General features: G+C 38.2%; 2 protein-coding genes across 3 annotated transcripts; one reads left to right on the top strand and one right to left on the bottom strand.

Annotated features, from left to right (window-relative positions):
• Positions 1–731: 731 nt before the first annotated feature.
• LOC143875556 (C-terminal binding protein AN-like) lies at positions 732–22162 on the bottom strand. 2 transcript variants are annotated; one of them, XM_077377146.1, is made up of 7 exons: positions 21451–22162; positions 18767–18935; positions 18476–18606; positions 9227–9997; positions 9032–9079; positions 7224–7340; positions 732–931 (listed from the first exon to the last, which is right to left on the bottom strand). In XM_077377146.1, exons 1-7 carry the CDS (start codon positions 22075–22077, stop codon positions 857–859), a joined length of 1938 nt encoding a protein of 645 aa, XP_077233261.1. In that variant the 5' UTR covers positions 22078–22162; the 3' UTR covers positions 732–856. The 2 variants fall into 2 exon arrangements, with proteins under 2 accessions (XP_077233261.1, XP_077233251.1); XM_077377136.1 differs by lacking the exon at positions 732–931 and adding an exon at positions 1830–2094.
• Positions 22163–24475: 2313 nt separating this feature from the next.
• On the top strand, positions 24476–24904 carry LOC143892338 (small ribosomal subunit protein eS17-like). The gene has a single exon (XM_077396884.1). The coding sequence runs from the start codon at positions 24476–24478 to the stop codon at positions 24902–24904; it is 429 nt and encodes a 142-aa protein (XP_077252999.1).
• Positions 24905–25897: the final 993 nt, after the last annotated feature.

A 25897-nucleotide genomic window follows, 5' to 3' on the forward strand; every position in this document is an offset into this window, starting at 1 on the left:
CATCAAAGTGGATCAAGAGGTTGATCTTCCTTCTAAGAAGATCAAATCCATTGCGAACCAATTCAGGTTCATAACAATAACATGGCTTGACTTTTGTTCTCGACATCCTACTAGGAGACTAGTTCCTCCTATTCTAAGAAGTGAGAGGGAGCCAAGGAAACAAAAATGCCGAAGTGGGGTGATGGCCATCTAACCGGACCAGCCTTTTTTTTTAAAGCTTTTGCTAAAAAAATGAACTGGAATCAACCCCAATCCAACCCAATTTTATGGTAAAAGCTCAACCCGAATTCCCAAAAATCGACTCGAGTAGCACCCTTAATGAGCATGCATGACGCAAACTTTGACCATTGCTGGTAATATAGTAGCAAATAGCCCTATGAGCAGCTTAAGAGTTGAAGAAAACCTGGAGCATACATGAGCTGACTAATGATATGAACAACAAAAATGTCTCCTTTGGGGATGATCAAGATGAGAGGTACAAAGTACAAACTAGCTGCAAAAAGTTAAGCGGAATGAGTTGAATATTTCACATTTAGTTGAAGTGATTTTTCTAATATCACGGGGTAAGCTCTAGATTCCATCCCTTGTCTTCTAAATTCTTCATGCATTGAATTATTAAAATTTCCAACAAAGTAAAGAAGGGAAAGAAACAATCAAAGGCTGGGTCAAACCAATAAAAACCACTTTACTTAGGATGATTTTCAAAGCAGCCAAACAGAAACCACAATATATTGAGAAGGTAAATTGTCCCATTTAAATATAATAAAAAATGAATGCTTTACAAATTTGATGGAGAGGAATACAAACAAAAAACAAGGAAAGAAAAAAGGGAGTCAAATATTATGCTTGTTCTCACCTAATTAAGCCAACGTGCAACTCCATCTTCTTCACCCACAGCTGCTAGAATCTCAATGTGTACATCCAAGACAGCCTGCATTTCATTGCAATCATGGGAAAATGAGAATCCAGAGCATTGTTTACCCAAAACATTTGAAGCCAACACCTCATACAACATAATGAAAATCAAAATATGTGCCACAGATTTTTTTTGTTGATGCATGAGATAGTCAAATGGATTGAACTCCATTCACATCAAAATTCTTAGATTCAAGTAGGAATATTATGGTAAGTAGAAAGAACCATGGACAGCTATATGAGTAATGGTTGTCCAATACCCAAAAATATGTGCAATAAAAAGAAGATATACGATGTTTTTAAGCCACCTTACAGCCTTTCAGGTCAGGCCACTTACGCTTCTTATATGCATTCGCTATACCTGATCATGAGACTTAAGGTTGTGGCAGCCTAAACAATCCATTGACCAACAAGATTGTTCTAAAGGTCACTTTCGTTTGAGAAGGCTACTCATCAGCAGAAATCACTGCAAAAAATACAGTTCAATCTTTCATGGGCACTTCCCGGAAAAGAGTTACGGGATTACCTTGACAAATGATCTTCATCAAAACTGGAATTTTCTGTAGTCTTGAGGTGATATTCCTTCTTAATTGTGTCAAGTTTAACCTTGATGATAGCTCTTCTAGAAACAAACAGTGGAAAATGCCTGTCAGAAGTAAAAATTTGTTTAACAGGTACTTCGAAACAAACAGGGCCTTGGGAAAAAAAGGGGCCTTGGGAAAAAAAGAGCGCAAGGAGGATCTCTATCACGCAGCATACATAGGTCTAATGTTCTATAACGGACAGCTAAGTGACTGGCTGACTGCTAAAGCTACTAAACCGAAACTAACTGTCTCAAAGTGTCCAGAGATCAGACAGCATATCAGACAAACACGTCATAGCGTAGCTGTCAACTTGTCATATATACGAAAGAATATCGCAGCAAAGTTGAGAATTTTTTTACTAATTAATACAATTCTGACAAAAAAAACGTTTTACACCTCAAAAGGTTTGTGGATACTTCCCTCCTAAATTAGACCTTCAAAACCTTAACTCGGAGGCACCAAAATTTTCATCGCATGCTGGTTATTTCATCGTCAAATATCACCACGTAATTACTACTCATGTTTTCAGAATCACAGTTTCCCAACAGAGTTGCAACTGCTCGTGAATGTAGGATTTTGGAAGTATTTCTTGCATCTGTTATAGACATGAGTCAAAATCAGCCGCTGGCATGTATCAGTTGATAGGAATTGGAATCAAGAGAGTATGACATAATATGCACCTCCGGTCTCAATAAAATTTTAAAAAATCACACCTGTATCAGGAGCATATCAGGCCGATATGGTGTCTCAGCGGTAATATAAGCCTACATCAAGCTGATAGGTTTTTTATTTATATTTTAAAATGTAATTTTTTATAATTTCATATTGTGCTTTTTGGAATTCTGATATAACATATATTGAAGTTAATAAGTTATATAGGCCCAATGTATTTTTTTTATAGGGAAAAGGTTTCTGAGGTATCGCTCAGCCTGAGCAACCCACTAAATACACCCATCTCCCATAGTTGTTTGACTCATCCAACCCATTCATTCTATAGGTTATGGTTAGGATTATGGTTATGGTTAGGATTATAGGTTATGGTTAGGGTTATGATTTGTGGAGGTTTTGAAATAGATGACTAGAAATTAGGCTCCTATAGATCGAATGGTTAGGATTGTGGTATGGAGATGGTTTCTTAGGAACACCCTATCTATGTGAGGTCCTATAGAATGAATGGGTTGGATGAGTCAAACTACATGGAGATGGTGTATTTATAGTGGCTTGCTCAAGCTGCACGATACCTCATAAACCTTGCCCCCCTTTTTTATATGTTATAGCTCATTAGTCTGAGTTATTTTTTATGCTTATTTGATAGGGCCCATCTTTGAATGGCATTAATAGGATACCTCTAATTCTCATAAGTTGAACCATATAAATTCAATGAAGGGGATTTTGAAAATGAAATCTCCTACTTTGTATTGGGAAGCGATGATATATTCACCCCCTTTTCTTCCCCAGGCCACCCCCTCTAGTGCATTGATGACTAACTTTATACACTACAAGATGCCAGGGGAAAGGAAAGGAGCTAAACAACCAGCAGCAGAATTTTTTACTTGTAAAATGTCAAAAATACTCTTACATGTGAAAAGGCAAAAAGACTATTTATTGAACTTGAGATATATAAAATGAGGTTCATCATTTGTTAAATCTAATGACATAAGGGCTTCCCTTTTTTCGGTTTTCCACCTATTGACAAAGAGAAAAGGACTTAATGATATCGTACTGAGTAAACAAATCAAGACAACCAGAATATGACCCAGCTGTGATGATGTGTGTCCTTATATTGCAAGGGATTGGTATACAGATTCCTCATAAGCTAACGTGTTCATAAGCCTCAATCAGGTTATAGCCTCATATTAATTAGCTAAATATAGATTCATTCATTATATTCAGTTATTCACTATTCAGCATTTTTTAATGGAAACAAAAGGAACTATATTGATGATAAAAGAAAGAATGGGTCCCAATATGAATGAATCATAATGAGAAAACCAACTAAAACAAATCTATAGAAAAACATCGCTAAAAAAGTGTCAGACCATTGCCTATGCTAAGCCCTATATATGCCTTCCCTAGTAACGGAGTCCCCATCTCGTTAGGAATCCTGGCGATAATAGATTGAGTGATGATGAAATATATCTATACATAAATCATAAATATTACAAATGATGTTTGAAAGTCTCTGAGCTCAGGTTATATTCCGTCACCAAAGCTATTAAATTTGAAAAAATCACGTTCCACTTTGACTTGATTTGCCTCCCTTGTTCTTCAAATATTCTTTTATTTCTTTCATTCCACAACCCCTGCATCACCACAAAAGGGGATATTCTACATAGGATCCTTTCCTTCGCTCAAAAGAGGCCCTTGGACCATTTGGAAAATAGATTAACCAACAAAGTTGGGAAGACATAAGAGACTACAAAGCAAGGAAGCAGGATTCTTCCCTGGGAGCCTTTGATTCCCGCTTTCGATTCCCGCTCTGACAACCTTGAGCAGGATTCTTCCCTAGGAGCCTTTGATTCCCGCTTTCGATTCCCGCTCTGGCAACCTTGCTACAAAGCACCTCAAATTAGTTGTCCACGCTGCCTTGCCTTTAACATATAAATAAATAGTCCACATTTTCTCCTCCCTCTTACACATGAAACATCTTGGCCCAATAACTCACCTCAAATTATAGAAAGAGGAGACGGAATGAGGAACTTGACTACTCATCATTGAGTACAAATTATCGTCCACCAAAGCTAAACACTTAGTGAAAACATCATAACAACGATCCATGAACCCGAAGACGCCATTGCTCATGGATGGCCAGAACAGATCTTTGAACCATAGAAAGCAATCTGACAGTAATCTAGGTGGCAATTCATCAGATCTGTAAATTCCTTACTAGCAAGAACTACTTTCGGTTCGTTGATAGCCTCATCGAACTTAGACATCATAAGCAAAATGATACCTACAACCAATTTAGGTTTCGGCACAATTTCCTTCAACAGGAAACATTCCTCAATATCCATCTTCAACTTGGTGGCAATTCCCTGACACAACCTTTTCGTAACTATCCTCATCGGTGGTGGTACAGAACAAATCTTTGTCTGGAATAGTTGGTCACGTCAGAAAAGATGTTTAATACACATCTCCTACAACTCTTTTTCATCCTCACCAATATCATCATCATCATCAATGTCAAAAATTGGCGTGGTCTCCTCAAAGAACAATTCTTCCTTCTTGATATCATATCAGCTTAAATATCAAAAAAATTGGTTTAGTTTCTTCATACGATACTTCTTCCTCTTTAACACCATCAACATCATCATATATCAAGTAGCGGTGTAGTTTCATGGAAACAAAATTTCATACCTTCATAGTATTCATTCTCAACAAAAGTGTTGTTCAATGGAAGTTGTTGTCTAAGGGATTCAACTTGATGAAGTAGATCAGCTACTTCTTCTACCTTCCACCCATGATCAACATCTTCAAAAATTGCATCTCTCCATGATGGTGCCATGATCGATCTCAAAGGACCAAACTCGGGCTCTGATACCAATATGATGCAGTGTGAAAGAAGAACCACGAATTTGGGTCTAGGAATCTAGCTTACAAACTATGAAATCCAATAAGAATAACAAGAACTTAAGCAAAGGAAGATGATATCTTTATCTCTCTACTATTATTCCAACTAGAGTAAAACGCAATAAACATAAAACAAGATCCAAATTCGTGGATCCTCCTTTACACTGAATCACCAGCTCAACTTCCCAAGTTGTCCGTTCATAGTAAAGCATCCCTTTGTTCTTGGTTTTTATCTCCCATCATTTGTTCCTTTCTTGATAATCCACTTTTTATCTACAACATTTCATAGAGCTAGTAGCAATTATAAGTTTATAGCAGCCCAATCAAGCCTAAATGATAGGTCACAAAAGAAATTAGCTAACATGTGCTTTTCGATAGCAAAATGGACATACTGCAGAGGAAACAGGAGGCATATGGAAAAAGAAAGAGAGGCATATTATATCGACTCAATCTTTACAGTATCGCATTATTTTCATACCTTCATAGTATTCATTCTCAACAAAAGTGTTGTTCAATGGAAGTTGTTGTCTAAGGGATTCAACTTGATGAAGTAGATCAGCTACTTCTTCTACCTTCCACCCATGATCAACATCTTCAAAAATTGCATCTCTCCATGACGGTGCCATGATCGATCTCAAAGGACCAAACTCGGGCTCTGATACCAATATGATGCAGTGTGAAAGAAGAACCACGAATTTGGGTCTAGGAATCTAGCTTACAAACTATGAAATCCAATAAGAATAACAAGAACTTAAGCAAGAACTTAAGCAAAGGAAGATGATATCTTTATCTCTCTACTATTATTCCAACTAGAGTAAAACACAATAAACATAAAACAAGATCCAAATTCGTGGATCCTCCTTTACACTGAATCACCAGCTCAACTTCCCAAGTTGTCCGTTCATAGTAAAGCATCCCTTTGTTCTTGGTTTTTATCTCCCATCATTTGTTCCTTTCTTGATAATCCACTTTTTATCTCCAACCTTTCATAGAGCTAGTAGCAATTATAAGTTTATAGCAGCTCAATCAAGCCTAAATGATAGGTCACTAAAGAAATTAGCTAACATGTGCTTTTCGATAGCAAAATGGACATACTGCAAAGGGAACAGGAGGCATATGGAAAAGAAAGAGAGGCATATTATATCGACTCAATCTTTACAGTATCGCTCGCATTATTTTCATACCTTCATAGTATTCATTCTCAACAAAAGTGTTGTTCAATGGAAGTTGTTGTCTAAGGGATTCAACTTGATGAAGTAGATCAGCTACTTCTTCTACCTTCCACCCATGATCAACATCTTCAAAAATTGCATCTCTCCATGACGGTGCCATGATCGATCTCAAAGGACCAAACTCGGGCTCTGATACCAATATGATGCAGTGTGAAAAAAGAACCATGAATTTGGGTCTAGGAATCTTGCTTACAAACTATGAAATCCAATAAGAATAACAAGAACTTAAGCAAAGGAAGATGATATCTTTATCTCTCTACTATTATTCCAACTAGAGTAAAACGCAATAAACATAAAACAAGATCCAAATTCGTGGATCCTCCTTTACACTGAATCACCAGCTCAACTTCCCAAGTTGTCCGTTCATAGTAAAGCATCCCTTTGTTCTTGGTTTTTATCTCCCATCATTTGTTCCTTTCTTGATAATCCACTTTTTATCTCCAACCTTTCATAGAGCTAGTAGCAATTATAAGTTTATAACAGCCCAATCAAGCCTAAATGATAGGTCACTAAAGAAATTAGCTAATATGTGCTTTTCGATAGCAAAATGGACATACTGCAGAGGGAACAGGAGGCATATAGAAAAAGAAAGAGAGGCATATTATATCGACTCAATCTTTACAGTATCGCATTATTTTCATTTTCACAAGCATTTTCAATAGCAAAGACGGTAAGAACTATTCCCAATAGAGAACGACATATTAGTAAACCATAACTCCAAAAGAATAGGGTCAAATGAATGTTGACAAGCAAACAAAGATGTGAAAAAAGGCAACAATTTTACAATATATATATATATATATATATATATATATATATATATATATATATACACCAAAAAATATGTAAGAAGAGCCCAGCACATAAATATTACAAGACTAGCAAGCTGATAGGAGGAAAATTGTGCACCAAATAAACTTACCAAGGGATTTCTACAATTGACAAGCCTACATTCCTCTAGAAAAGAACCTTCCAACATCCAGCTCTCCCAAACATCAAAGCTGTGACTTGCGAATACAAATTCCATACTTCTATTTATCTGAGACAAAAAGAAAAGAAAAGAAAAGCTTGATTCATACATAAAGCATGAAAGGAATTCATCTAAAGTAAAGCAAAGTTGGGCCATATTATATAGGGCAGTGATAAATCGACCCCGTATATCTTAAATCGACCCCCATATAGAGGCAGTGCATATATACACACACACACACACACACACACACACACACACACTAGTAAAAGACCCCGTGCGATGCACGGGCCAACAAAGAACTATACGGACCACATCATCGGTTGATCCAAACCGTCCATGTGATAGAATACAACATCAATAGGTGGTGCCCGTAAAATCATTTCCATAGGCTGATCCTAGCCCTCCAATCTATAGAGGTTTCAATAATCTGCTAATTTGATGTTCCTCTTAAGGTGCCCGGAATTGGTAAATATTTTTAAAGGTGTGCGGAATTCGTAATATCCTCAACAAATTAATAAGGAAAAGTAGTTTTTTCGTAATTGTCATATGTTGATAACTCTTCTCTGTAGTTTTTTCCGTAATTGTCATATCCAGGTACCCATTGTCCGTAATTTCCAAACACAACTTTACGACTTTACCACGTAATGATTATTATTGCTAGCTTCTGTCGGTACTTATTATTGCTAGCAACCTTTCAAGAAATAGTCTTTCCATGCAGTTTTTCATCACATCTAATAGGACAAATCTCTGAACACATACAATTGCAAAGGATGGGGGAGACGTAGTATTTGGGGAAGGTGGCTAGCAAATCATGATTCGAAGATTTTTCAACTAATTCCAAAATTCATACCTTTTTGACCCTTACAGGGATAGTATGTACAGATATGTGGAGATATGTGGGGAGGGCAAAAAAGGGTAAAAATCATCCACATTGACGTGTTAAATGGACATAATTCCTCATTTTCTCTTATGCTATTATATATATATATATATATATATATAGAGAGAGAGAGAGAGAGAGAGAGAGACATGGAGGTCGATTTAAGATATTAGGGGGTTGATTTATCATTGCCCCATCACATAATTTTCTATTCAGAAATAGGGGCATAATTATCCTTATTAGTGTATTAAATTTTTTCTTCTACTCGTTACATCTTTTAGTAAGTGCAGTTTAGCGATTGTATACAAGTACAGAGGTCTATTAATCAAGAGACAACTACTCTTAAATTCATATGGGATGTTTTGGGTGCAATGTGCAACCTAATACATTTTACAATATTTAAACTGGTATTCTAGTACTAGAGCCACTTGTACTTGTCTACAACCATGAATATACATCTATCAACATTGTGGTTATTTCTAGTGACTTCTTTGGGACCGATTCGGTTCTGTTGCGGAACCTAGAATCAGCTAAACAACATAGATAGTTTTCCAGCTTTTGTGTGTTCACATGTATTCAGGGGAAGAGACATGGACTTTCATAAGCATGCGTTTACATATATTTTGGGGGGGAATATGGAATTTTCATAAACATGCATATAATTAGAGGAAAAGCTGTGAAATTTTTATACACAGGTGTATCATGAACAGTCTGAGCCACCTTTAGCTTGAAATGAATATCAGTTAAGCACACAGAAATTGCATAAAATACCTTAAAAAGAAAGTAAAAGCAAAGAATGACAGCCTATTACTTGCACTGCTATAATATAAAACGACGGCAAAATACTAAGTCAATCGAGTCAAGAATCTGAAATTACCTGCAACAATTTTCCACCAGCAGCAAATGATCGCAATCCAATGGTGTCCTGAGAAATTAATTCAAATACCACATCAGTTAAATAAGAACAACTAGTATGTGTCACAATTATTGATTGATTGCCAGTCTGAACTGCAAAGATAGTATAGACTTGACCCATAATTATAGATCGAGAAAGGAGTTCCCGATTACATACCTTGCTTCTAAAAACAACAAGGAACTGTGCAGCGGGATCCCTTTTTGTCACATTAGAGATGGTATCCAGGAACCAACCACCGCCAAGGACTCTTTGTCTGGACACATGAAACCCAGGTCGATCCCTTGCATGTAAAGCTATACAATACCCATCTTTCAGCAGTTCACCAGATTTTCTACTGAGCCGTATGCTTAATGCTGCCTGCTTTTCAGAAGCTGATTCTGGAGTAGATTCAACTGCATAAGATTGCCTATTTCTACTATCTTCTGGGGACGCAAAACGAGAACTCGAACTTAACACTTGATCTCTACTATCTTCTTCTCTTTGTGAGGTACAATTTCTATCTCTTTCTAATGCAGAAGGGTCATCTAACTTTTGTTGTAATTTACGGCGAGTAGGCCTCTTTTTACTCTTCTTACCTGACCTGCTAGCCCTGCCTTCAGATCGAGTAGACGTATTTCGAGATACACTTGAACCTTGAGACTGAACTTGGGACTCCAATTTATTGATACTTTGTTTCTGGCTGTATTGTGGACTCACCTGGCTTTCATCTGCCATCTGAGCTTCTTTCTCTTGTTTCTCCAATTGCTCGCCTTCGATTTCAATGTCACTGTTTTCATCATCCTCGTCAGAAATGGCATCTTTTGGAAAAAGCCCATCAAAGAAGAAAGTCTGCAACATACAAACAGCTTTCTCCCTTATTTCCATCCATATTTCTTCACTGTAATCTGCACTGCGGGGTAGTATCAATACATTTGGCATCTCCCTTACCTGAAGGGACAGTTGGATAGATCAGTGCCCACCACCAAATAAAAGAAATGAAATCATTGTCACAAACAGATAAAAATTGAGCCTGCAATGAAATGTGCTTCAAATCTGACATAGAAAGATACGTTAGATATGGTTAGAAATAATGTGCATGCACTTGAAAAGATCTAAATCAGTGCAGAGAACTGACATGCAATTGATACGTTAGGACATTCTTTCATGCCTTTGAAATGATCAATATAATTGCATACATAAAACTACTGAAGGGTAACATTCGAAGAAAAAAAATACTAAAGGGAAGAATTTAACTCTTTTCCCAAAGCCCCAATAAAAGAGTAAAAAAAATGACAATAACCAATCAGCTATAAAAATGTAACATGAGCAGAAAACTTTAAATGACAATAACCAAACAACATTCAATTTAACTTTAAATCTCAATAACCAAACAACTTTAAATTTAGGGAAAAATACACTTAGACCCCCTGTGGTTTCTGACACATTCAACTTAACCCCTAATGTTTAAAAAGTTACAAGTTGACCCCCTGTGGTTTCAATTTGTATAAGGTAGGCCCCCTCAGTCGACGGTTAGTGTATTTTTCCCTTAAATTTATATAAATTGCATGTGAAATATGGCATATGTGTTATGTATAAATATTTAAATGAATTACATGTGAACTGCGGTATATACTAAATTATCAGACATGCGAGATAGTACATGTCAGTAGGTGTTTGATGTTATTAAACCATTATGGTTGATTTTGTTTTAAATGATAGCCAACTTTATTGTCAAGAAAAGACCAAGGAGGTCAATACAAAATAAGCAAAAAGACACAAAAAATTAAGATGGAAGGGAATCAAACAAAGCCAAGACTTCTTTGGATACTCCTCTCGCTAAACTATCCCCCTCCGTATTGGCAATACGGAGAACATGCTGGAACTCCACCGAAAAAGAGGCAAACCAATTGAACATCTCATCAACGAAACGGTCAAATCTCCAAGGGTGCTTCTTATTTCCTTTGAGCCACCGAATAACATTCAAAGAGTCTCCTTCAATTATCACGTTTTCCCTTCGATCTCTAGCAAAGAGCTTTAATCCTTGACGAACTGCCCTCATCTCGGCCTCTCTGTAGCATCGGCTATACCAATGGGACCTGCAAAGGCCCACAAGACCTCCCCACTCTCATTTCTTAGGATTCTGCCAATCTCGACTGGCCAGGATTCCCCAAGCTTGAACCATCAAAATTAAGCTTAACATATCCCATCGTTGGCAAGATCATATCCAAAATTTTGGCAAGAAGGCAAGAAATTGGTAATGGCTGATCTGATCTCAAAAATATCAAGGGGCGTTTGTTGAACAGAGGCAAATTTTGGACAGAGTTCTAATAGCTAACGAAGTCATCGACTCAGTCAAGCGTCAAGGGAAAAGGGGCATCCTACTCAAAATCGATATTGAGAAAGCCTATGATCACATTGACTGGGATGTCTTGGACTTCATTCTGTCGAAAATGGGGTTCGGAGAGAAATGGAGGAGTTGGATCCACTCATCTGTATCTTCGGCCTCATTCTCTGTATTGTTGAATGGTACTGCGGAGGGGTATTTCAAAAGTAATCAAGGGTTGAGACAGGGTGATCTGCTTTCCCCGTATCTATTCATAATGGTGGTAGAAGTACTGAGTTTGATGCTATCCACAGCTGAGGAAAAGGGATATATCAAAGGTTTAAGACCAAACACGAATACTGAAACCATCACCCACCTCCAATTCGCAGACGACACCTTAGTACTGATCCAGGATGAAGAGGAATCTGTTCGGAGTATATAAAAAGGATCTTTAGATGGTTTGAAGTTGTATCTGGCTTAAAAATCAATCTAGGCAAAAGCACGCTGGCTGGAATAAACGTACCATAGGTTAGAGTGAAGCTTTTTGCAGAGATTATCGGATGTGATGCAGCAAACCTTCCTATTTCATACCTTGGACTTCCTTTGGGTTATGGTATTCCCAGCACAATGGGACCCTATGGTAGAGAGGATTGAAAAGAAGCTGGCATCTTGGAAGAAGCAGTATATCTCTTTCGGTGGGAGAATCACGTTGATAAAGGCAGCACTGGCTAATATGCCGGTATATTTCATGCCCATGTTCAAGATTCCGGTCAAAATTGAGCAAAGAATCGAGAAGCTGCAGAGAGATTTTCTGTGGGAGGGGAATGATCATTGTAAAAGGCTCAGACATCTGATCAATTGGAAAAGGGTGTCAAAACTAAAAAACCCGTGGAACTTGGGATAGGAAAATGCGCAATAAATCTTTAATGGGTAAGTGGTTCTGGAGATATGGGAAAGAAAGAAACGCTTTGTGGAATTCGGTAGTGGGAGACAAGTACGGGGGGGAGGAACTTGGAGAATGGATGGTCAAAAACCCATCTACTGGAAAGGGATCGGGAGCATGGCGATTGATATGCTCGTCAAAAGATGATTTTGAATCCTTCGTTCGATTTCGAGTGGGAAAGGGCAATGAGGTACACTTCTGGTCGGACTTATGGGTCGGTAAGAAACGTTTCAAAGATGCTTTTCCTAGATTGTTTACATTGGCAAGCAAAAAGGATGCCCACATTTGGAGTATATGTTAAGGGACCCGGAGGCGGGAAAGATTTTTTGGGATATCAGACTACGACGTGATTTGAAAGGCGAGGAGATTAATAGTTTTGCTTCTCTTGTTTGCCTACTCGAGTCTCAGTATTACTAGCCGAGGGAGTCGGATGAAAGAATATGGACCCCGGAAGCTCACGGCGAATTCTCTTCTAAATCTATTTTCTCTGTTTTGAACAATGGAGATAAAAAGGCAATCTGTCATGCAAGTATTTGGAAATCCTTAGCTCCACTGCGTGTAATTGCTTTTGCATGGACAGTAGTACATGAGAAAATCAATACATGTGAACATATAAAATGAAGATGTTTTCAAATGGCCACTAGATGTATTTTGTGCAAACAGGCAGAGGAATCGCTTGATCATTTACTTCTCCACTGCCCGTTCACCAATCGGGTATGGATGGGGATGGTTAATGCTTTCGGCGTCAAATGGGTTTCCCAAAAATCGATTCGGAGGGTGCTCACTAATTGGTATTTAGTAGCTTTTGGTGAAACAGGGCAGTTGCTCTGGAAGCTGCTACCTTATGCTCTCATTTGGAGCATTTGGAAGGAGAGAAATAACCGTATCTTCGCGGAGAAAAACAAGACCTGTGAAAGGAATGGAATTGAAGTAAAAATTGAGCTTATATCATGGTTAAAGAGCATTAGAGGGACATCATATGGAATTGGGGAAATTCTGAGAAACAGGAACGCGGTGATTTGGGAGAGGAAGATTAAGGATAAAATCACGCCAAAATGGGAGCCGCCAAAGCCGTGTTCTTTGAAGTTGAATTTCGATGGTAGTTCTATAGGAAACCCAGGACAAGCAGGAGCAGGTGGAGTATTGAGGGACGAGAAGGGGGACATATTGATGTCTTACTCCGCTCCCATAGGGATTTGTGATGCCAATGAGGCGGAGGTGAGAGCTCTACTGTTTGGATTAAAATGGTATTCATCTCATTTCTCTAAACCCCTTATTGTCGAAGGAGACTCATCGAATGTAATCTCGTGGGCTTCTGACAATTCAAGAGGACCATGGAGGTTGCAAAATTATATTATGGAGATTAAGGATATTGTAAGTAAGATCCAACAGACAATTATTCACAGAAGGCATTCGGCGAATGTTATGGCGGATGAGTTGGCAAAACTGGGTGCTATGCAGGAGTCAATGCAGTTGTGCATAACGGGTAATGTAAAGGGAATGGGGGATGGGTAGTTTTAGATTGTTATTGTACCTTTAAACTGTAATTGTTCTGGGCTGCTGATTATGTAATCTGGATGGGGACACCTTGTCCCCTCTTGGCTTTCTAGGGATTAATAAAAGTCAATTTTCAAAAAAAAATATCCCATCGCTGGCGGAGTCCACTCTTGGGTGATCTTTTGCTTATTCTCCGCAGTAAGACACACTTCTTTCCAGCCTTCCCAAAGTTCGTAAGCGGATACAAACTTGGTTGCGAGAGATTTCACCCATAAAATCGTCAAGGCTATAACTTTTATGAAAAGAAAATCAGGGCTCTTAAATATCCCTTAAAAAGACTCTAGTGTTCCGTTAAAGGGCTCTTAGATATCCCTTTAAACCATTATGGTTGATGTCTTGCTTATCTGATGGTTACTAAGTGAGTATTTGTGCATATTCTAGCATTTCATCATAAAATTCTATCATCTGCATAGATTTCATACATTTCTGTGATTTTACAAAATTTTCACCGAAACAAAAACATTTCCATTTCTGTGGCGACCGAAATCGAAATCAAAATCGAAATCGAAATCGAAATTTAAAACCTTGCCCCTACTCCTGCTCTAGAGACAATAGAGGATCCCGCTGTCTCCTTGTCTCTTTCTAGGAAAGAAAATAACTTGTTTGCCCCCGGCTCCTTGTCTGCAAATGAGATGCCTAAAAAACTAGTAAGTACTAACCTTTAGCAAGGTGTTTTCAGCCCAGTCCTCTATCTCCATACCAAACCCACTGTCTAGAACCCTATCTGTTTCTGATTGGTGGCCCACTATCCACTATGAAGAAAGATTATCATCATATGTGACTAAAACAAATACCTATATTTTCTCTTCTCCATCCCCAAGAGCACATTGGGCTCTAAGTCACTTAATAAATGATGATCACCCATTTGATCTGAGGGGCCACCACCCAGCATTATTGCCTTTGCAGTCAGCTTCGTCGCCAAGTTTGATGAAACCTAAGCTCTATTAGCCTCTCTCTCCAAGGGCACAGGCCATTGGCGTAGATGCTACCGTGATCCGAAAGCCTGTCACAATTTCTAGCTATTTTGACCCTATTAAACTCACTATCCTTGCTTCTTTGACCAAGACCGACTTGTTGGGTCGACTTGACTCCTACAAGCCCAACCCGACTAGTCTCTATCTCAACTCTTTAATGGTTTCTAGGTCGCACCAGAGAGGACAATCACAAATACCCACCGGCTACCTGCATTTCTGGCAAGACGCAGTTTCAGACACCAGAATTGGCTTGACCCCACATCGAGCCCCAAATAGTATTGCATCTCTTGTTGTGGATCCCATAGCGAAAAGAACGTATACCCAAGCCCTAAGAAATAAGGCCTTCTAACAAGAGAAAAAACATCATAACATGATGATTTAGTGGACCAAGCAAGCTTTTACTCGCGTTCAATTGCTGCCATCTAGTGAACTGGCAATCTCCCTATTCGATAAAAGCCCTTTATTGATTGGTCCCATCACTACGGCATTTTGCCTCACAAATGCCGTGTGCAATGTACCCTGATACCAGCAACCTGGCACTGCAAGCTTGCAGCATGTGTCCCATCTTGAATCACCAGTCCAATGGCAAGATATTCAATATTTGAATCTCCCTCTCGACTCTTAGGCCAAGCACAGCCCCACCAAGCTCTCTAAAACACTTAGTCCAGCTGACTACCAACTGAAGCAACTCTAGCAGAGACATCACATCATCATCCTTTCCCCTCGGCCTATGATTCGATAGGAGACTACAAGATCTACCAAAACTACCTCATCTCCTAGCTTTTGGTGAACGTCAATGCTGGCCCTTCTATTAATGAGGGTTCAACACATCTCTTCTAACAACGCTAGCACTGCCCCTATCCTCAGCCCCCTCCTGTCTGTAATGACGAGCGTCTCGTGTTTCCTCACATCTCAAAGAGATATCAATCAGTGGAGCCTCAGAGACTCCGGCCTAACTAAACACTTTTTCATACGATCAATTCTATCTCCTACTAGGGAAATCGTTGAGGTAGCCCCAAGATCACCTTTTGGTCTTCTTTCACTTCTACATCAAATAGGGAGCCTAGCACTTCTCTAAAAGTGAGCTTATGTCTCAAAGAGGGCTCTGTTGGAGCCCACCGATGAATAGAATAATCTTCCACATCATAGGCTCAAGAATTTGGCATGGAGCACCCATCTTCCAACCTAGAGTTCGGCCTACTAGGGTCACTGTCCTCTAAATCTTGTGGAGACACACATCTATCATTCTTTGACAAACTTACTGTAGGATTTGCACCACGCTCAATACTTGAAATGTTTGAACTTGCATCTCCGCGAATCTAGTCTCCATGCCTTCGTTGCCTTTTCTTGCTTACAATCTTTTGAAGCGATAACTTTAATCAAATTGCCAACACCACCAACTTCCTCCTAAAGCCGTCATAAAAGATGGAAACTTGTTCTAGAAGTGCTCTAGCCTTGGTTTCATTGAAGTCTTCTAACCCTAAAGCTATCTAAACTATTTGTGGATCCATTGAAGTATTTTATCCATAGAGCTATCTAAATTTTTTCTATCATTTCAAATCATACCCACCTCCCATACAAGCTGTCCCCCAATCACCAACACACTCCCTTAAAATTTGAGATCGATAGTGCTCATCAATGGAGCAGACCATCTTGCCACTAACTCTTATGAACCTTTCATTCAGCTACAACCACCTACTTCTAGTTACATTAGAGATTTTTTTATTTTAGCATTGACATGTTAGACTTTCATTTTGCTCATTAAATTTCCTTTCTTTTGATGAGCATCATCATTTTCCACTACCTCTGCTGCATCTACAAAATCCTATCATTTCTATCCTCCTGGATTTTGTCTTTATTCATTTTGTCACTGTATAAATTATTTCAAAAGTGAACGGGTTATTTTCATCCTTTCAGTTATATCACGAAAGGGCATTTGAGCAATTTATTTTTAAGTTGTAAATTATCATATGAGTTGTTTTCCTTCTCACTTGGTTAATCTAGACATACAGTTTTGTGCCATATCACAAGCTCAGATCCAAAATCAAGGTCAAGGGTTTTTTACATATAAATCAAGAGTATTATAAGTTTTTTTTTTTTGAAAGATAACGATTTCATTCTATAAGAGTACTATAACTATATTAAATACTAACTCTTACAAACATTGCAAAGTCCACTGAGTTGTTTTCGTTGTCACTAAGTTAATCCTTTCAGATTATCTTAAAATTTTACTTGCTGGATAAAACTTTCCAATCAATCAACCAGTTCTTAAGCCATTTTGGGTTGGTTTGAGGTAACTTCTGGAAAAACCCAAATGACGGTTTTATCATATGGTTAGGGTTTCTTGAGTAATCAATTTTAAGCTGATCAAATCATGTTTGATCAAAATAGTTTTCCTTTCTTTCTTTATTGAAATCCTACAATTTTATTTTATTTTATTTTTTTGAATGACAGGAGTCCTACAAGTTTGCATTCATCATATTCTGAGTTCAAAATTGTTCTGCATTGATGTGGGAGAGGTTTAACAATGGGAAGGTGAGTCTTTTAATGAATATGGAAGGAACCATATTACCATTAAGGAAAAAAGGAACCAGATGTGATATTTAGTTCTAGAAGTGCATATCTAATGTATAGGTGGCCCTTTCGGCGGGCTTATGTCAATTATGTTGTACTTTTAGTGTCCAACAATGGTCTTCTTTGTATGTATAGTCCATAATATAATCTTATTTAAGTCTTAAAGTTTCAGTTTCAGTATGGATTTTGATCATGACAGAAATGAAAATATTTCGGCTTCAAATGAAAATTTCGGTGGAAATTATGTACAATTATAGAAATATATGGAAACATATCAAATAATGACAATTTAAGATGAAAGTTCAGGAAGTGCTAGAATAAGTACAAACACACTAAAAACCATCACATAAGCAAAAACCACCCGCCATAAGCAAAAACCAACATCAAACCCCTAGTGAAATGTGCATCGTGCACGTCTAATAATTCAGTACATACATACCGGATTTCACGCGTAATTTATATAAATATTTAGACATAATACATACACCACATTTAATATGCAATTCATGTAAATATAATTATGTAACACATATTGGTATGACACAATAATACACTTTTGTTTTTGGTTTCGTTATGCATTTCTGTTTCGGTGGGGATGGAAATAGAAACATTTCTGACATTGCACGTCAGTTTCAGTGAAAATTTAAAACCATGATCTTATTAATAAAGTTCTAAATTTTACTTGTTAAAACACTATCAGAAATAAGTAGCACCTGCCCTAACCTGATAATTTTCATAATTTTGGAATATTTAAATAATTTCTGGCATTCGTTGTTATTTCTAGCTTCTCAGTTGCTATTCCAAAGCTAATACCAAAGAAGCTACCTTTCATGAGGATATGCTATAACAAATTAACTTCTCATAAGGAAATTGTATGGTATGTTTGATGAAAGCAAGAGAAGTCCATGTTCATCTGATACAAATTTAGTTTGAAATTCTGAGTTGGCAGTAGAGGCAGCAAACTAAACCAATAATATGTAACATAGAGCTGTACAGATTTACCACAACTCATGTAACAGAATTTGACAATAATACCCTAAGGCTAATGCTCATACCCATGCTTCCATCCATTGTGGCCCTTCAGCACCATCCAATGCACAACCCGCAATGGTTCCATCAATCAGAAGCTGTTTCAGAGCACAATCATCTAACAGCTGACTGCTACCTGTATTCACAAGAAATGCCCCTGCGCAGAAACATATCCATCCTTCTTTAGATGCAAAAATGAAGAGATGGTCATATATACAAGCAGTCAAATAATCATATTTAAATTATATAGAGCAACAGTATATTGAAAAGAAAATACAAGATTCGCAAGAAAAATCAAGAAATTGACTGAAAATTACCAGGTTTTATATGTTTCAAGCATTCACCATTGATAATCTGAACTGTTTCATTGGACAGGGCACAATGGAGTGAAATAAGGTCACTTGATGCAAGTAGATCATTAAGTGTATCCATTCTTCGTGCAGCCGGAGGAAATGTAATAGAAGGTCGTCCTGATTTTACTTTTGCCTGTACAAAATTGTGTTAAGCACAGTCAAATGCTAGAGAAAGAATTCAATATATAATTAGATATAGAACCTAACTAAAGCATGTTAGAATAATGAGCACCACATGCAACTTTAATGAAATCTTCTGCTTAAAAGCTCAAACTGAACTCATGTCATCAAGTTCATGTGAGATCAATAGAACTAGAAATCTTCTGCTTAAGAGCTCCAACTGAACTCCATATATACTTGAGGGCAGCATGTTCCTGGAAAATAGTCCACTGATTTCTTGGACAATGTAGGCATTAGAATTTATTGTAAGAAAGTTACTTGTGATTCTTTACCTATGAATTCTTTCATTGATGTAGCAGAGAAACGCAACTTCTTTCCTGGAAACAGATAACCCTCCTGAAAAGACGAAATCGGATCGAGACCCGGATTGACCCCCAGACAATTGTGTGTAGATTCTACTAAAATCTTCACATGATGTGTAGTCTCCACGCATAACCTCAAAACCCACCACCTTAACCAACATCGTGTTTAATATGGCGACTCTACGACTCAAAGCATCTGCAGCCTTGTTCACAACACAAACCTTGTGTTTGAAAATAAGCATATACTCCTACAGGAACTCAACCCATTTGGCATATACTCCTAAAGGAACTCAACCCATTTGGCGAATTTAGCCACCACATCCTTAGGAATTCAAGTACCCAAGTGCTTGGTGGTCACTATAGAGAACAGACTCTTAAGGTAACAAGTAAGGACGCCAGTAATGTGAGAGCTAAGAAAATGTGAGAGCTTTGAAGTCCCATAAACTGATTTCTGTCCTTACCAATGCAACAAGCCTCTTATTATGACAGAAGGATAAATCAACAAATCCTCTACTCAACAATTTTAACCCTTATGGTATGTGTGTGCTACTATGACAAAAGGGAAAAACCAACAAATACTCTACTCAACAATTTTAACCCTCCCATGTTATGTGTGGGCTATTCATCTATTTCTGTTATCAGTTTGACGAACGAATCCTTCTGGATTTGAATTTCAAACCAAAAAATATTTCAAGAATTATAACCTTCAAGACGACAACTCTTCCCCCAAGTAACCACGGATCTTCTTCATTGATTCTATACCCGGTAAAATAACCCTCCACCTAGGATTTTAACTGGGCTTAAAACCTTCATAAACAAACATTTAACATGATATAACATAAAATTATCAAAGAATGGCTCAAGTTAAAGTTAGAACAGGAGCTGCCCCCTATCGCATTTGAGTTCAGACTTAAAACTTTTCAAATGTTGTCATCCATTTCTCATGTCTCCATTTCAAGATAGTGAAACTTTTCTTCGCAATACAGTTTAAAAGATTGAGATTAAGGCATTTAGAATAACTCCACTAATGGTGCTGCCATTCATCTGTATTTACATGTCATTATGATTTTTAGCATACTCCAACCTAGATGCCCTCCATTTGCATGTGAGCCTCTTGCTTGCCCTGTACTAGCACTACCCTCAATAGGATTAAAACAAGCAAGGCTGAAGAACAATTTCCCCCTTACAGGTACCACAGTCAGTCAAATTTATTGAGAAATAAACTTTGGAGAAAAAACGCTTTCCGTATCAAAAGAACCTGACCACTTGACTATCTAGGTGAAGCAGATAGTGATCAACATATTGAAGCACTAAACCCATGGGATAGTGACCAAGAAGACAATCCCCAGTTAACCATAGTTTCCAAAGTGCAATTGCACCATACTTTCAATCATCAACATTTGAAAACAAACCCATTTGAAAGACTCCAGATACTACATTCATTTCAATTCCACAGACGTGGCTGGAGGGAGACTAATCTAAATGGAGATGGGAAACAGGAACATTTCTAACCAAATCCAAAGTGATGTGAAATTGTATGTTACGTGCCTAGATGAGCCCCACCTGGGGTCGAATTAATAAATTAGTTTAGATAATTGTAATGTGTGGTGTTTTCTCTCTAGTTGTTTGGTATGGGTCGGAGTCTTAAAGATAACGGTTAAGGTGCCTAGATTAGCCTGGGTAGGAGTTTTAGAGGAAATGCCAAATGAGTTTTCTACTTGGCATAAATAACATGTAAGTAGCATTTTACAGGGAAATGAAGAAAGTTATCAAGGAAATTGTGTTTTTGCACACAAACTATGATTGACCCTTCGCTTGAAGGCGGGTCCAGAGGCTAATCTTCCCTCTAAAAAGATCAATCACATTGCGAACCGATCTGGGTTCCTAACATTGAAGAGGGTGGCTTATGCGAAACAACCAATTACTCCAAAAACTTAAGCTGCTAGAGTTGGTGTTATTTAATCATTTGTGTTATAAATGGAGTTAGGGTTAGAATGAGGAAGAAGAAGAGGAGTAGAGATGATGGAGAGTCTACACTAAGGAGCTCATCATGTAAATGATGTGTATAAAGGTCCCAAATAGGGCAGCAATGTACAATGACTACAATATCCTCTAACTTACAGGTAATACCTAAACTATCCTTACATGTTATTCAACAACTTGTACCTCATGGAGGTCGAAATAGAGCACGCTAATCTTGAATGCCAAGCTCCTAATGATCAGCGCGCGAGCCGAAGCCGATCTCCCCACAATCCCAAGCACAAGTCCCCTACATCTCCTCATCCCACGGCAAAGAGGCTGCAACGAGCCCAGCCATCCAGAAGCCGAGAAGCCATGGCGAGAGAGAAGGTGAGTCCGCCGGAGCAAGCCGAGGAAGAGAGCCATGACAGTATCAGCCACCTCTTCGGCTCGGCTGGCATCCACGTGGACGAGCCGGAGCCCTAGATCGGAAGCTAGGGCTGAGTCAATGGCTCGATCGGAGGAGCCGAGACAGAGGATGAGCTGCCGCGGATGGAGCCGGCTCTGGGCGGCTCGAGGTAGGAAGGCGAGGGAGTGGAGGAGGACCGCGGATGCGGATTCGATCTGGCCGTCGGATAGTTGACTTAAGCTGATGTGATCGACGGTGGCAATTCCGGCGAGGGTTTGTTGCTCGAGGGTGTAGTCTTCGAGGCAGTTTAGGGCGACTACAAGGGGGTGGATTGGGGAAGTTTGGGGTGGTTTTTGGGGGCTGGAGAGGGTTGAGTTGGGTGGATGAGGGTGGTGCATGGTGGCGCTTTTGTGATCGAAGTGCATTGCCTTTTTGTCTGAGTTTCTCCGGCCAAGATTTGAGGGTTTTGTTTTGCTTCTTCAAAACCGGTGGGAGAAATGGCTTCTCGGCCTTCTTTTTGCAAAACCTCTCGTAAGAAAACCCCTTTTACATAAAGTTGCTGATAATGGCACTACCATGTTTTGATAATTAGACTGAGCCTCAAAATGCTCCCGTGAGACAATTAAGAAAAAGACGAGTAGAGTTTGTGTAGTTATTAAACATGGTTGTGCCAATATCAATAGCTTTACCTAAATATCTTTTTTTATTAAATTCTCTACCAGTGTCCCTTAATTTTCCTTCCAAATTTGAGAAATGATATTCATTGATGATGGTTTCACATAAATAAACACTTTTAATAATGTTGTCGATAAACTTTTGGCAATTACATTATCTTAATCTATATCCTCACTAAGGGCTCGTTTGCATATCTCATGCATTTGTATTTTGATTTGGATTTGAGTTTTGAATACAAAACACGTCAATCATCTTCATGATCATGTTTTCAGAGAGAGAGAGAGAGAGAGGGGGAGGGAGGGATGTCTCGTTGCTGCCGGAGCAACATCGAGGAGCAGCGATGGTGACGGAAGTTGCCACAAATATTGATTTCCAAATAATGTCTCGCAGAAAATATTTGAAAATCGAAAATTTTTGCACTGTTGTAGCTGATTTGGAAATCTAAGGATCTGATCCAGTTAAAAATATCAACTAAATCTAAATCTAAATCTTGCTGGTATCCAAACGTGGCCTAAAGTTATGGGATTTTTTGTTCCAATTATTAAAACAATAAAAGGATGAACCGAAATATAGCTGCTACACCAAAACTGGGACCAAAGCTAGGTAAGTGTAGGGGAGTTATAACCTATCAAAGCCATATAAGTTATACAAAAATCCAATCTCAACCCTACTATCCACCTCGTCTAATTTTATATAACTTGAGGGAGCTCCGACAGATGGATTTTATCCAGATCATCAACCTCAACCCTTCAACGTGCTTTACTTCGATTAGGCGGGCAAGACATCAAACCAATTCCATCTCTTATGAATTGTCTTGGGATAATTGTCTCGTGTCTCACACTCCTATCCCTTTAATATGGGTGGTGGTGTGTTTAGAAAATATGCTCAGGTAGATGGCAATTCAAGAGGGGGTGAGTTGGGCTTTATAAAAATTACGCCCTTTTAAAAACCTAATGCCGAATTCACACTAAATTTGAAGTTAAAGATTAATTTAATATTTAATACATGAAAGATAAAATCCAAGTGCAGTGAATAAAGAAGAGCAAAGAGGAAATGAGAGCTCACCGGGGATTTTATAGTTGTTCGGTCTTAAACCCAAGACCTACTCCACTCCACCAACAAATCCGATTGATGGCTTCACTATCTGATCTTCTTAACCTCGGTGAAGATCTACTGTTACAATCTGATAATTTAAACCCTGGTGATGATCCTCACCATGGAGTTGTCTCTGCGCCTCCCAATACTAGCCAAATACATTTCCTCTAGTTTTTTCCCACTTGAAAGAGACCTATCGTTAGGGGAGATATGATTATTAGAAATAAGTTAAAGTTAAAAAAACATGATTCTAATTAGGAAGCATTCCACATAATAAGAATTGATTACTAATTCCAGAATGAGATATCATGAGAACAGTTGAAGAACACAAACTATTTTATCATGAAAATGTTTCTTAGCATAACTATAATTTCAATTTATAATGCCCTGTTTGTTTTAGATTGTGACCGCCGATTGTGAGCCTCAAACCTAATATTGGACTCAAATTTTCTTTAATTATGAGTCCAATAATCGGTTTCAAGCTCACAATCAGTTGTCGCAATCTAAAATTAACATGGCCTAAAATAGTAGGCCACAAGAGATTATATGTTTTGTATGCGCAGGTAAGTCCAGTGGTTTGGGATCGAGCCTCTAGCCCAATGTTCAAAGACACTGCCATTGGCCTAGAGGCCTAGGTTCAACCCCAGCTCAACTACCAAAACAAAGTAAATCCATTATTTTTCAGAAAGTACAAAGTGGCCCACTTGATAGGATGATCCAAACCATTAATTTTTTTGGCTGTACCACGTAGATCATCTCCATAGGATGATCCTAAGCCCTTCAATCTAAAGAGGGACTTCAAATTATATAAACCTCTATAAATCGGAGGGTTTAGATCATCCTACTTTATGTTCCAACAAATAAACGGTTCAGATCATCTTTTGAACTTTTCCCGACGTACTCTCAGAAAAATACTCGACTTCACGCGCACTAACCATATAAATCCCCCATCACACAAACCCTAAAATCAAAACCAAGAAAAAACCCTAGCACAGAAGCTGCACAGCTAGTTTTTTCATCTCTTCCATTCACCAAGCAAAAAGATCTGAAGAGATGGGTCGGGTAAGGACGAAGACAGTGAAGAAATCCTCTCGAGTTGTGATCGAGAGGTATTACTCTCGCATGACCCTTGATTTTCACACCAACAAGAAAATCCTAGAAGAGGTAGCGATAATCCCCTCAAAGCGCCTCCGAAACAAGATAGCTGGATTCTCGACCCATCTCATGAAACGGATCCAACGAGGTCCGGTTCGAGGGATCTCTCTCAAGCTTCAAGAAGAGGAGAGAGAGCGAAGAATGGATTTTGTTCCTGAAGAATCTGCAATCAAAACTGAAGTAATTGAGGTTGATAAGGAGACAATGGATATGCTCGCTGCTCTTGGAATGTCTGATCTTCCTGGCGTTGTAAAACAGGCGGATCCGCCTTTGTCTGTTCCTTCATTCGCGAAGCCGCTTGGAGGATTTGGTGGTCGCAGGGGTTAGGTGATTGAGTAATGAGATTTTGTTTGGGTTGTTTTAGTTTTGTAGTTGTTTTGTGTTTCTAGGTTTTGAGACTTTGAATTTGGAGTTTGTCTGATATGGTAATTTCGTTATTTGCCTTTACATTTTGGATACATTGGAAGATGTTTTTTTTTGGGTTGAAATAGTTTGAAGTAATTTCAATGTCTGAATCTATGATGTCTGCTAGTATCTACCATCTACTATTATATATCTTATGATTATGGCATTTGGATTGATTTTTGAATAGTTATTGCTGCCTGGAATTTGTTCTGTACAATCAAAGTAGTTTTTTTCCTCACGAATTATAGGATTGTGAGGCTCAAAGGGTAATACTTGTTGATTTTCATGGTGTTTTGTGATTGAAAAGCTTGTTTTATAGCAGAGTATGGTTATTTTTTTAATAGTTATTGCTGACTGGACTTTGTTCTGTACTCTCAAACTAGTTTTTTTTCCCCTCATGAATTATAGGATTTTGAGGCTCAAATTGACACAAAGGTTATACTTCTCGATTTTCATGGTGTTCTGTGAATGAAATCTTGCTATATAGCAGGGTATGCATATTTTTTTTTATCATTATTACTTCTCATACTTTCATCTATTGTACCTTTTTTTGTCATGAATTATAGTATTCTGAGGCCCAAATGGACACACAGGTTATACTTCTTGATTTTTACGGTGTTTTGTGACTGAAAGCTTGCTATGTAGCAGAGCATGACTATGTTTTATCTTTATTTCGTCTTATACTTTCATCTATTTTTATTTTCTCCCTTTATAATATTATGTATTTAATATTAATTTTCCTTTTTTTTGTTATCATAGTTATCGATTTGCCTAATGGCAGATGGCATGCTCGGTTGGTTGCCTATGATTTTCATATTTGTAATTTGAATGCAAATAGAATTCCGGTATGTAGGTTTTGGTCAGTGGAGCTTATTCATCTATATATTTTTCTTTCAGATGCTAATCGTTTAGATT

Source organism: Tasmannia lanceolata, unplaced genomic scaffold, assembly GCF_043159265.1.
Source record: "Tasmannia lanceolata isolate RefF3 unplaced genomic scaffold, GAP_Taslan_0.1 ptg000002l, whole genome shotgun sequence".
Lineage (NCBI taxonomy): Eukaryota > Viridiplantae > Streptophyta > Magnoliopsida > Canellales > Winteraceae > Tasmannia > Tasmannia lanceolata.

What these genes read in the sequence shown, in the direction of transcription:
- LOC143892338 (XM_077396884.1), top strand. Translation starts at nt 24,476, where the DNA reads ATGGGTCGGGTAAGGACGAAGACAGTGAAGAAATCCTCTCGAGTTGTG.
- LOC143875556 (XM_077377136.1), bottom strand. Translation starts at nt 22,077, where the DNA reads ATGCACTTCGATCACAAAAGCGCCACCATGCACCACCCTCATCCACCC. An exon ending in TTGTTGTTTTTAGAAGCAAG is followed by an intron (nt 9,080 to 9,226) that starts GTATGTAATCGG and finishes TTAATTTCTCAG; the next exon opens with GACACCATTGGATTGCGATC. An exon ending in TCAATTGTAGAAATCCCTTG is followed by an intron (nt 2,095 to 7,223) that starts GTAAGTTTATTT and finishes TGTCTATAACAG; the next exon opens with ATGCAAGAAATACTTCCAAA.